Genomic DNA, 12,036 nt, shown 5'->3' on the forward strand with positions numbered 1-12,036 from the left:
GAGAGAGATAGGGCAAGGACCCGAGTTTGATCCCCGGTACCAAAAAAAAAAATTGAGAGAGATTATTATTTTGTGTTAAATAACAGCCACAAGATGGGTGGGACATTAATTTCACAGTCACTAATAATATGTGTTGCATTTTTAGCAGAACTGTTAAAACTGCATTTATTTTATTGTTAAAATACCTTATGCTTAAACTTTAAAAATTGCATGACACGAAAGTTTCTTAGTTTGATTGAATAAACATAGTAGTCTTCACTGTTAAGATTAAATTGTTGAAACGTTGATAGTTCCAAGGGAAGCAGCAGGGTCTTTGGAATTGATGGACCCGGGTTCTATCTTTGGCTCTACCAGTCACTGTCACCAAGTCTCTGGGCATCACTTTGCTGCTCTAAAGCTGGAAAAGTCACCCCATTTCCTGTGGAGGGTTAGATGAGATAGGTCAGTGAGTTGTGTGGCTCAGAACCTGTCACATGGTGAATGTTCAACAAATGCAATCTTTTTATTGTCCTTTATCTTAGTTGTATTAAATGTGAGTATAGCCAAAAAGCTCCTTTTTTTTTTTTTTTGCGGTACCAGGGATCGAACTCAGGACCTTGCACTTACAAGGCAGGCGGCGGAACCACTGAGCTAAATCTCTGGCCCCAAAAAGCTCTTTTAAAAACGTGTTTGGAAAATTATTTAATCATATAAACTAACATTTAAATAATGAAGTAAAAAACATATGTGGAACTAAAGGAATTTAACAAAGGTGTACCTAGGATTCTGCTGATGATAGCTTTGTTTCTGTTGGATAGTGATGTTACTAAGCAATGATAGCAAGTGTTTCAATCTAGGCGTTAAAGTACCACTTGATGTTTTTCCATAGGTGTCCCTCCTTTGCTCCCTTTCCTCCAGATCCTGCAGGAGCATTTGATAGAGTACTAAGCATGGGAACCCACAGAGCCAGGGTTTCTTCTCAAAAGTACAATTCTAGTGAACTTGCATACTCACGTGTCTCCCAACTCTTACATAATTTATCAGTAAGAGCAGAGTAGAATACTACTCTGTCCAGAGTCAGAGCAGTGTAGCCCCGGGTAGCCTTGAGCCTCCTGACAGAGCTGCTGGTCTGTGAGAGCCGCTTTTCTAGAGAGCGATTTCTGAATGACTGAAAGAAGCAAAGGGAAGAGGTGGGGATTCTATTTGTCAGCTGGGTTGTAGATTTAGAAGGACAGTAAAAGTTGGAGTTGAAGACTCTTTCCCCCAGCAGTTTTAAACTTTTTCCGTATTTGATATGTGTGAATATGAATGTGTTGGGATTAGAATAGGAAGAGGATTCTGACGGCTGGCTTGGGTTTTGATTTCTTGCAGCAGTCAGTGTGACAGATTCATAGGAGTCTGTTCTCTTCTCCCCTCACTGCACTTCAGGGTAGTGAGCTTTTCAGTAGACTGAGTCTGATTCAACTCCCAGTCACTTTTTACTTAAGGCAGTTAAGGTATGTTAAAGAAATAAAGGTGATCTTATAGTAGCTCTTAAGCTGTAGCATTTTCTGTTCCCAAAATATGTTCCCCCAAATTGGGTGTTAAACTTTATCAGATTGATGTAATCAACAGCTTTTTGTACTGGCAATTATAGATATAAGAAAAAAATTGAAGCTGGGAGTAGTAGCACACCCATGTGATCCCAGCACACTGGGAGGCTGAAGCAGAAGGATCACACGTTTGAGCCTGGCCTGGGCAACTCAGCAGTTTAGCAAAAACCCTGGATGAAAATAAAAAAAAAAAAAATAAGGATACAGCTCTGTGTGAAGGCCCTGGGGTCGAGCCCTAGTATAGGGGTGGAGTGTCTAGCTACCAACAACTGTACGATTATTTAATGAAAGACATACTTTAACATACGGGTCAGTTATTCTCAAAAAAGAACTTTTTAAAAAAAAGGGCAAGTTCTCTGTCACAGGGAAATGTGCACGTGGACAGCATGCACTGTGTTAGTCACAAAGGAAACAGTAGATGCCCCTTGGTCCTTGACTCAAGGAAAAGTTGTTGCTGACTGCTGATTGGGAAGAAGAGATGTAAATGGAACAGCTCATTGTTTTGGGGGGGTTTTTTTTTTTTTGGTACCAGGGATCGAACTCGGGTCCTTGTGCTTGCAAGCCAGGCAGCGGAACCACTGAGCTAAATCCCCAGGCCGGAACAGTTCATTGTTGTCATTTGTTGTTCTGGCAGCTTTTAGTTGCAAGCTTAGTTTTTCTATTAAAATTTAATCTCTTACTGTGCTGGCTGCCTGTGTTTGACTTTTTCTCCTAAATCAAACAGGAAAAAGTATTACAAATGTGAAGAAGTGGTAGGGGGAATTCCTATTTTAAAGGTTTATTTTCTTGTGCATACAACTTTGATAAAATGCATTTTCTCAGCTCCCTTGTGTCCCTTACTCTAAGAAGACATTCTGACAGTTTTACTCCTCCTTTTTGATAGGAATGGAAGGCACATAAAAGGATAGGTTTCAACAGTGACTTAAGTTTCTTGGTCTAAAAATGTACTTACAGAATAAGACTCATTTAGCACACTTTTTTCCTTGCTTTTATCTATAACCCCATTGTTTCTGCTCTAACTTTCTCTTTCTCAGTAGAGGTAGGAATTCAGGGGCCGCTAAACCTATAGTGTCTTGTTTCTTTCCCAGTTTCCACATTTTTTAGTTAATGACCCATGATGACCTGTTAGTAGGCTTGTTCCCACTTTCTAAAGTGCTTTCATTTGGAATCTTCTGTTCATCAACAAAAGATGTGGTTTTTTTGGTTTGTTTTTTGGGTTTTTTTGGTACCGGGGATCAAACTCGGGTCCTTGCGCTTGCACAGCAGGCGGCAAAACCAAAAAAATGTGTTTTTTGTTGAAATTCTATCATTAAAAGTATAACTCTTGTTCTTTGAAATTTCCCACAGAACATTGGAAAATCAGCAGTTTTTTAATGGAGTCTCTTGGGCCCCTTGTTTGGGAAAAATACTAACAATGGCTTTCTCATGTGTACAGTGCCTGAAAGGAATTCATGTAGTGGTCTGTAGAAAAATAGAATTATTCTACTTTAGGATAAAAATCTTTTGGGTAGCATTTAATCAGTAGCCTTGATTCAGATAATGTATTGGTTTTTTTCTAGGCAGAAAAGGTGTACCCTCAGAGGCACCAGGAAACATCCGGGGATTAACGAGAGGGCCTGGGAAGCGGGAGGGGGGCTTGGACTCACTGACCCAATCACGGGCCACTGGGCAGCGCTGCTCTGAGAGCAGACTACACCACTGGCTGCTGCCTGGCACAAAACTTAGCAGTAACTTGTACGGTTTCCCAAACAGTTTGGACACTTTGGTTAATCTCCTAGAGATGACTTAAACTTCAGAGATTCTATCCTCTTTTCTGGTTTGTCTGCATGTTCAGATGGGCAGTGTCATTGAAAGTGATGACCCCAAAGCAGTGATAGCCCAGGCTTATCACTCGAGGTCAGGACAAATAAAAATAAATGCTTGTTTACTGTTTTCTCCCCTCTTCTAATAGAAAAGAGCGCCCTATAACATTAGGGATTTTCCCATTGCCTGCTGGAGATGGGCTGCTCACTCCGGACACTCAGAAGGGTGGCGAGACCCCAGGCTCCGAGCAGTGGAAATTCCAGGATCTGAGCCAGCCTCGCTCGCACACTAGCCTGAAGGTGAGCCGCCCTGCCGCCCTGCCGGTGCTGTCACATCCTGGACAGGCTTCTCATCTCTGCAGAAGTCCCTCACCGCAGAGTGCAGTGAGATGTAATCATTCCTAAACGTGGTGTCTTAAAATTAAATAAGCTCTTCCCCGAATGACAAAGCTAGTTTCTGTTTGATTTAGCTGTATAAGATGAACTTAGGCTGGAGTGACTAGTAAACTTAATTATGATTTTTAGAATTGAAAATCTCTGTCACCTGAACTCCCTGGTTAACTGTTGGAAACTTCACACTTCACAATTTAGGGTTTCACGTCAAAAACAAAACAAAGCACTGTTTTTTATGTCAAAACTACTTTATGAAGCAATACACAAAAGTGCATTGTGGGGGCTGGGGATTTAGCTTGGTGGTTCCGGTGCCTGCCTTGGAAGCGCAAGGTCCTGAGTTTGATCCCGGGTACCAAAAAAAAAAAAAACGTGCATTGTGTTTAATCAAAAAGGCCTGGTGTTAATTTATTATGGATTATGTCCAGAACTTGTCATCAAATAAACGATATATGTATTGGACTACATAGCCTACCTAGGCTTGGTGGCCAGGCCTGTGGTCCCAGCTGCCTGGGAGGCAAAGTCTAGGAGGATTTCGTGAGCCCACAAACTCCAGACCAGCCTGGCAACGCAGCAAGACTCCATCTCAGGAGAAAGTGGAGGCTAATAGTGGAGATATACTAATAATTAACTTAAAATTGTTTTTTTGTACCTGGGATTAAACTCTGGACCTTGCACTTGTGAGGCAGGCAGCAGTAAAATTTTGTCTTTAAAGTTAGCCAAGTGTACTGACATGTGCCTGTAGTCCCAAGTAGTAGGGAGGCTGAGACAGGAGGATCACTTGAGCCCAGCCTAGACAACATAGTGAGACAACTTCTCAAAAAACACACAAAAATACGGCCGGGGATTTAGCTCAGTGGTTTCGGTGCCTGCTGTGCAAGCGCAAGGACCCAAGTTCAATCCCCGGTACCAAAAAAAGGAAAAAACACACAAAAATGTATAATTATGTTCTCCGTCTTATAGAATACTTATAAAGGAAGTATTGGTTATTTTAAAAGCTTTGTTATAAAGTCTACTGTATCATAAACAGGCTATTTGTATATAAAGGAATTATTTGTATCTTATCTCCTTTTCATGCCTTATTTTTCTCCACAATCCTTACGGTACTCTAAGTGCTTAAAGATAGCTTTATTGTCTTCTAAAATATGAAGTCATTTACATATTTACTTGTTTGTTTCTCTGCACTAAGAACATAAATTCTCTGCTGTATCCCTAGCACTTAGGAGAGTGTATAGCAATTTACAGGTGCTCAGAACATATTTGTTTGTTTTTGCAGTAATGGGGCTTAAGCCGTGGAGCCCTGAGCTACATCCCGAGTCCTTTTTATTTTTATTTATTTATTTATTTTTTTGGTACCTTGCTCTTGTGCAGCAGGTGGCGAAACCATTGAGCTAAATCCCCGGCCCCTCCTTTTTATGTTTTTTGAGACAGATTCTCACTAAATTGCCCGCAGTGGACTTGAACTTGGTTTTTTTTGCTTTTTTTTTTTTTTTTGGTACGGGGGATCGAACTCCAGTCCTTGCACTTGTGGGGCAGGCGGCAGCACCACTGAGCTAAATCCCTGGCCTGGACTTGAACTTGTGAGTGATCGCCTGCCTCAGCCTCCTGAGTAGCTAGCTGGGATTACAGGCATGCACCACCTCGGCTTACTAAAAACATGCTTTTAAATGAATTATTTCCTTTAGATGTTAGACTCTTTTGAGATAATATGAATGGTCTTTCAGTTCCAGACGCTAGAGATTTTCAGAATCATTCTATTGACCTTTGAAATATGCTCAAAACAATAAGCCCTCATTAAATATTCGATGGCTTTTCTCTCACTGAAAAATGTTTTTGTTTCTTGTTTTCCGGCCCTGGGGATTGAACCCAGGGCATTTTGTGTGCTAGGCAAGTGCTCTTCACTGAGCTCAACCCCAGCCTCAGAGCCTCCCTGCTTCTCTTCCCTTTGAACTTGACTTGTTTGAAGTCAGGCTCGCTCCTCAGTGAAGGCTCTAGGAGACACCCACATTCTTCACGCCTACAGCCACACCAGCTTTTTTAGCCTGCCTGTAGGTTTAATAGATTTCCCAAAATATCCACCTCTGTTGGCCTATGTGCTGTGTCCCCTTTCTCGAAACAAAATTAAGTAGGAGGGATACTTTCAGTACATCAAAAATGAATTACCATATGGCAGCTATAGTTTGTATTACCCAAAAGTGCACTTTCATAGATGATTATTATACTACTTTTGTTATTTAATCCAGTGACATGCTCTGACAGAAATTTACCGGCAAGCTATATCTTTAAGAGGTGATTAGTATGGACTTAGCATAGTAGCTTTTCGTGTCCTCCGTGGAGATGGTAAGGCCAGTGTTCCCCAGGAAGATTCTAAACCAATCCCATCTTGCTTTTCAAGGTCTGGACGCAGAGCCACTTTCTGAGATAAAGCCCCAACAGACAACGATTTTCAGGAACCAGGTGGTACATTGCAAAATGGCACAAGTCTGATGTGTAAAATGTGCCTCTCCTTAGGACCTATTTTATTATTCACCTAAGGCCTTCTAATTAACCAGACGCCCTTCTCTAACTTTCCCAAGGGCTGGAAGTCAAGGGTTGGGTTAATTCATGGGCCATGTCGCAGGCGTATCACACACCCTCTCATCTTGTCTCACAAGTCACAGAGTGGACTACATTATCTCTTTTTAAAATCTCCTACATGGGCGGGGGATTTAGCTCAGTGGTTTTGCTGCCTGCCCTGGAAGTGCAAGGACCCGAGTTCGATCCTTGAACTCCTCGGTACCAAAAAAAAAAATCTCCTACAGCTCAGATGATCCTAGTAGTCTGGGAGCCTGAGGCAGGAGGGTGGCAAGTTTGAGCCCACCCTGGGCATTTGAATGATGTGGCAAAAAAGGAGGTTTAAAAAGGTGGTTGAGAGGGGCTGGGGATTTAGCTCAGTGGTTCTGCCACTTGGTTCTTGCAAGCCCAAGGACCCGAGTTTGATCCCTGGTACCAAAAAAAAATAAAATTAAATTAAAATTTTTAAAAAAAAAAAAAAAAAAAAAGGAGGTTGAGGGAAGCCTGGGCACAAAGCCAGTGCAAAGGCTCTGGATTCCAGTCCCAGCACTGCAGCCAAAAAAAAAGAGAGAAAGACAAAAATTGGAAAAGAATTATAATTAACATTAATTTTATGAGCACTGTTTTCTTGTAGTGTAAAGTTAAGGTAAAAAATACCCTGTCAGAAAAACCATATGATGCATTATAACCAGGGAACAGAGAACAATAGAAATTTTTTGGCGAAAAAAAAAAGCAGTAAAGGGAGATTTGCCAGGTTATTGGCCTTCTTTGTTTCTTTTCTTTTTTTTTTTTTTTTTTGTACCAAGGATCGAACTCGGGACCTTGTGCTTGTGAGGCAGGCAGCTGCACCACTGAGCTAAATCCCTGACCCAAGCCTTCTTTGTTTCTGTATTGAAATCTTCCCACTGTGAGAAACTGTAGTGAGTAGGGTTATAAATAACTGGATTTTCTAGGAACGATGGGCCTAGACAACTGTGCAGTTCTTAAAGAGCAGTTTGTACAGATTTCCTTTTTTCCCTAGTGTATGTGTGCGATGTGCAGTGACTGCATTCACCTTGGGGAGCTGGTACACGTGCATACGTTGTGGTCTTTTGTACTCCCCTCCCCCAGCCTGCACGCTGTATTTCTTGATTTATCGCATTGTTGTGAGGTGGATCAACAAGTAAACAAATGAAATAATGGAATTGCAAGTATTTATAAGCGCTATTAAGAAAGAGAGGTAAGGGCCGGGGATTTAGCTCAGTGGTTATGCCGCCTGCCTTGCAAGTGCAAGGACCCGAGTTCGATCCCTGGTACCAAAAAAAAAAAAAAAAAGAAAATGAGGTAAGCTGGAGGTGCTTAGTAGGGAAAGGTGCTTCCCTCAGGGAAGTGGGAATGTGCAGGTGACCCATGGTCTGCAGGAGGACGGAGACAAAGGCCAGGGGACAGCTGCAGGGCCCCGAGGTGGTGGCCAGTCACTGCATGATTGGGAAGCTGTCGCTTCTCTCCATCTTGCGCCTCTCAGACTTGTCATTCGTGTCTATTGCACCAACATACCTTTAGTCAAAATCGACAAATACATTTTCTTTCTAACACTGGTGAAAAATCCTCAGTTCTTGCTGTGTCTTTCAGTAGCATTTGACACATTTGAATAGATGCCGATTCTCTTTTTTTTTTTGTACCAGGGATCGAACTGTAGTCCTTGAGCTTCCGGGGCAGGGGGCGGCACCACTGAGCTAACCCTAGATTCCAATTCTTAAAGTGTTTCCTTCACACCCTACCTGTCATGCTCTATGTGATTTTTCCCTGCCTCTTTCCCTTGCTGGTTTCTCTTCTACTTTGGGTCCTCTAAACATTGGAGTGAGCCAGGGCTTCACTCTCAGCCCTTCTCTACATCCAGGTCTGTAAATGGCACCTACACATTAATGGTCACAGGTCCCAGTCTCCAGCCTGACCCTTGCCCTGAACGCTATAGCTCTGCATCCTGTCGCTTTTCTTGAACGCATACAGGTTTTACCCTGTGCTGGGTTACTAAGGCCAGGCTGAACAGCACAGCTTAGTTGAAGCCTCACCTGGCACTTGATTGATGATCCTCAAATTCTTTTTCTTTGGTACGGGGGATTGAACTCAGGACTTTGTGCTTGTGAGGCAGGCGGCGGCACCACCGAGCTAAATCCCCGGCCCTGATCCTCAAATTCTTTAGAGATCAATCCAAGGCAGAAAGAAGAAGCATTTTATTTTGCATCATTAACAGAATTTTTTTTAAGCTGGAGGTTTTTCTAGTAAAGTTGGTAAAAGAAACCAAATGACCAAAGTTGTTCTGCTAAAAAATGTGCCATAAACACATAGGGGCGTGGGACTGAGCAATAATAGTAAGGGAAGCTTTTTATCTCACTGAATTTTATTCATGAACAAGCTGCAAATCAAGAAGGAATTAGAGTACAAAAGACCAAGTTTAATGAAGACAATTCTAAAGGAGTAGTACAGGAACTTGTCCTACCAGATAGTAAAAATTCAGTACAAAACGCAGTGGTACAGTACGCATTATCTTCCTGTCCTCTTTGCTTTCTGCACAGTTCACCTACTTGGGAACATTTTAAAGAGTTCTGTAACAACGCCACGTTTCGAAGCTCTGTAGCAGGACTGCCATGCTGCCTTGTTGGCAGTTGGGTGTGTGGAGCCAGCGGTGTGCGCTGCACTCTTCCGGGGATGTGCTCAGCATGCTGAGGCCTGAGGCCCACAGAGCACCTTCCTGTGGGAAGGACTTTCCGTCGTCTTCCTGTGGGCTTCTGTTCTCAGATTCTTCCTGTGGCTCTAGTTTTCACTGGCTTGAATCTCTTAGAGTATTTGAGTCCTATTCCTCTTTACTGTCTGTTATCAAAGATTCCTATTATAGAATGGTGAATTTTACAACGGTTTTTTATTTTTTTAAAAAAGCCTTTTGTTTTCAAGTAATTTTAAACTTAGAGAAAAGTTGCAAGAAGAGCACAAAGTTCTCATATACCTTTCTTCCAGCTTCCCCAAATGCTAACTGCAGAGCAGTTCTCACAACTGAGGGATTAACATTGGCATTGCACTGTTAGTTAATGTACAGGCTTGAGTTTGGATCTCACCAGTTTCCAGTAGGGTCCTTTTTCTGTTCCAGGATCCTTGTGGGCTCTTATGTTACATTTACCCATCTTGACCTCTCCTCTCAGTCCCCTCCAATATGTGACTGTTCTGTCCTGCCATCTTTCATGACCTTGAAGAGTACTAGTTAATTATTTTGTACAGTATCTCTTCAGTTAACCTCTGATGATTTCTCACAATTAGATTGGGGCTGTATTTTCTTCCTAGTACTGAGGATTGAACCCAGGGCCCTCACATTGAGCTACATCTCCAGCTCTTTTTTTATTTTTTATTTTAAGATGGAGTCTCACTAGGTTACTAAATTGCCCAGGCTGGGCTCAGACTTGCAGTCTTTGTGTCTCAGCCTTGAAGAGTGCTGATATTACAGCTGTGCACCCTGTCCAGCTGAGGTCCTGGGGTTTTTTTGTTGTTGTTGTTTTTCTTTTGGCAAGAATACCACAGAAAGGGCTGCAGATTTAGCTCAGTGGCACCTCAAACTTTCATCTGCTGATCTTAGCATCCTTCAGTGAATCTTCCCTACCACAATTATTACTATAATTTTGCTAGTGGATATTTTCTATTTTCTTCATCCATCTACATTTGTTAAGAACAGTTCTATGAGGAATAACTCCTTTTCCTTTTTTCCCTCCCCTCCTCTTCTTCCAGTTTGGAGTCAGTGGATCTGTATTTTATTCTGGGGGCTCTCCAGTTCTGTCGTTTGGTTTTTCAAATCATTGCAGCTGTGAACATCGGGGCTCTATTAGATTGGCTCCTGTATGCTTTCTTCGCATCTGGTCCTCTGCTTTCCCACAGCCCAGTGAGCTGCTCCATGCCCTGGTGTCCTCCCCGCCCCACCTGTGCAAAATCAGCTGCTGCCCAGGGTTCCTGTGCTTTCCCTGGAGGGCTGGGCTCTGTTTGGGAGCCAGGTCCGGGCACTCTGTGCTTATTTATTCTTGGAATGTGATCGCTTCAGGCCCCTTCTTTATATCGCTGATGTTGTTTATGCTCATATTACCTCCTTTTGGGCTTTCTTTAATCTTTCTTTTGTTTTTGAGACACAGCCTTGCTCTGTAGCATAGCTGGCCTTCAACCTGCAGCAGTCTTCCTAACCTTAGCCTCCTGAGTAGGTTTTTGTGTTAATATTTAAAGAAGGCAAAATAAAAATAGAATCTTAAGAAAAAATGGATTATGTATTATAATATTTTATGTTATGTTTGTGACAGTGATAACAGGTTATATAATTCTACAATCTCAATTTTTGTTTATAAACTTTTTTCTTATATAAATTCTCCTTTGATAATTTCAAGGACCACCTATAGATGATCCTTACAGTTTGAAGAGGAAAAAAAATAAAGACCTAGTCCTTTCAATCCTTTTCCATTTTCTCCCTTTTTAAACTTTTGCTTGGGAAAGGAAAATGGAATTGGTTATTTGTTAGTGCATGTTTATAAGTGAGATTTTTCCTGCGTATTTATTGTATTTATATTAACCAAGATACTTGCATATGTTGAGAACTTGTAAAAATCTAGACAACACTGTTCAAAAATAGTAATGTTTATGTCTTGTATTTTGAGTGGTGCCTTCTTTTGAGGTAATGCACATGGACATTTATTAAATGCTTAGAGTTGATTTTTAGATAAGCTTTTTTTTTTTTGGTACCGGGGATCGAACTCAGGGCCTTGTGCTTTACGAGGCAGGCGGCAGAACCACTGAGCTAAATCCCCGGCCAAGATGAGCTTTTAACATAAAATCTTGTCTTAAGTATTTACTGTTGGAGAAAAATTATCTTGCTTTTTAATAGTCAAAAATACTGGGCTGGCTGGGCATGGTGGCTCATGCCTATAATCCCAGGACTTGGGAGGCTGAGGCAGGAGGATCTCCTGAGCCCAGACTCAGGAATTTGAGTTTGAGTGTGAGTTTGAGGCCAGCCTGAGCTACATAGTGAGTTCAAAGCCATCCTGGACTACATAGTGAGACCCTATCTCAAAAAAAAAAGGGAAGACTTGGGCTGTGAGTGTAGCTAGCTGAGTGGTGGGTGCAGTGCTTGCCAGGCCTGTATGGGCCTCAGTGTGGCCTCCAGCATCACAGAGAGAAAACTGATTGATCCTTTGACCCAGTGCCCTGGACCAGAAATGTTGCAGTGCTCAGGGCCCAAGTATTTTACAAAACAGAGTTAAAAGTTTCTTCTAAACAGTTTTATTAATTCAACTGCACAGTTTTAAATAATACTGAAAAAGATAGTGAAAATAGTTAAAAATGATGAGAATCCAGAATAAAAGCTCAGCTACACACACAGTAATTGCTCTCAGGCCTGGCACACGTGCCGTCACCAGGTAACTGAGGGGTGGATGTGCTAACTGGCTTGATGTGGTTGTCATTTCCACAGCGCACACATTTGTGTGAACATCGAATTGCGTACCTTAGCTGTACGCCACTCTCATTTCTCCATACATGTAGAGAAATGTCTAATAAGGGAGAGGTAAGGCTATTGTGTCTTGCCGGTCTGTGGGGTTTTCTTGAGGGGATTGACTGAGCTATGAGCTGTATTTTGAAAAGATTTTGATGAATTTCCAGACCAAGAGTATTTAAAACCAGCCAGGTGTGCTGGTGCACACCTGTAATCCCAGCACCCT

General features: G+C 42.0%; 1 protein-coding gene across 11 annotated transcripts in view; it reads left to right on the plus strand.

Annotated features, from left to right (window-relative positions):
- Spag9 (sperm associated antigen 9) overlaps positions 1-12,036 on the plus strand; it is a 117,084-nt gene that overhangs the window by 56,557 nt on the left and 48,491 nt on the right. For all 11 annotated transcript variants that reach the window (XM_087202603.1, XM_087202605.1, XM_087202604.1 and 8 more), the window contains one exon: positions 3,523-3,673. In XM_087202603.1, coding sequence (XP_087058729.1) covers positions 3,523-3,673 — 151 coding nt within the window. The remainder of the gene's footprint in view (positions 1-3,522; positions 3,674-12,036) is intronic.

The sequence above is a fragment of the Heterocephalus glaber genome, unplaced genomic scaffold (genome assembly GCF_053883595.1).
Source record: "Heterocephalus glaber isolate CG9 unplaced genomic scaffold, H.glaber_assembly_v1.0 deba00001773, whole genome shotgun sequence".
Lineage (NCBI taxonomy): Eukaryota > Metazoa > Chordata > Mammalia > Rodentia > Bathyergidae > Heterocephalus > Heterocephalus glaber.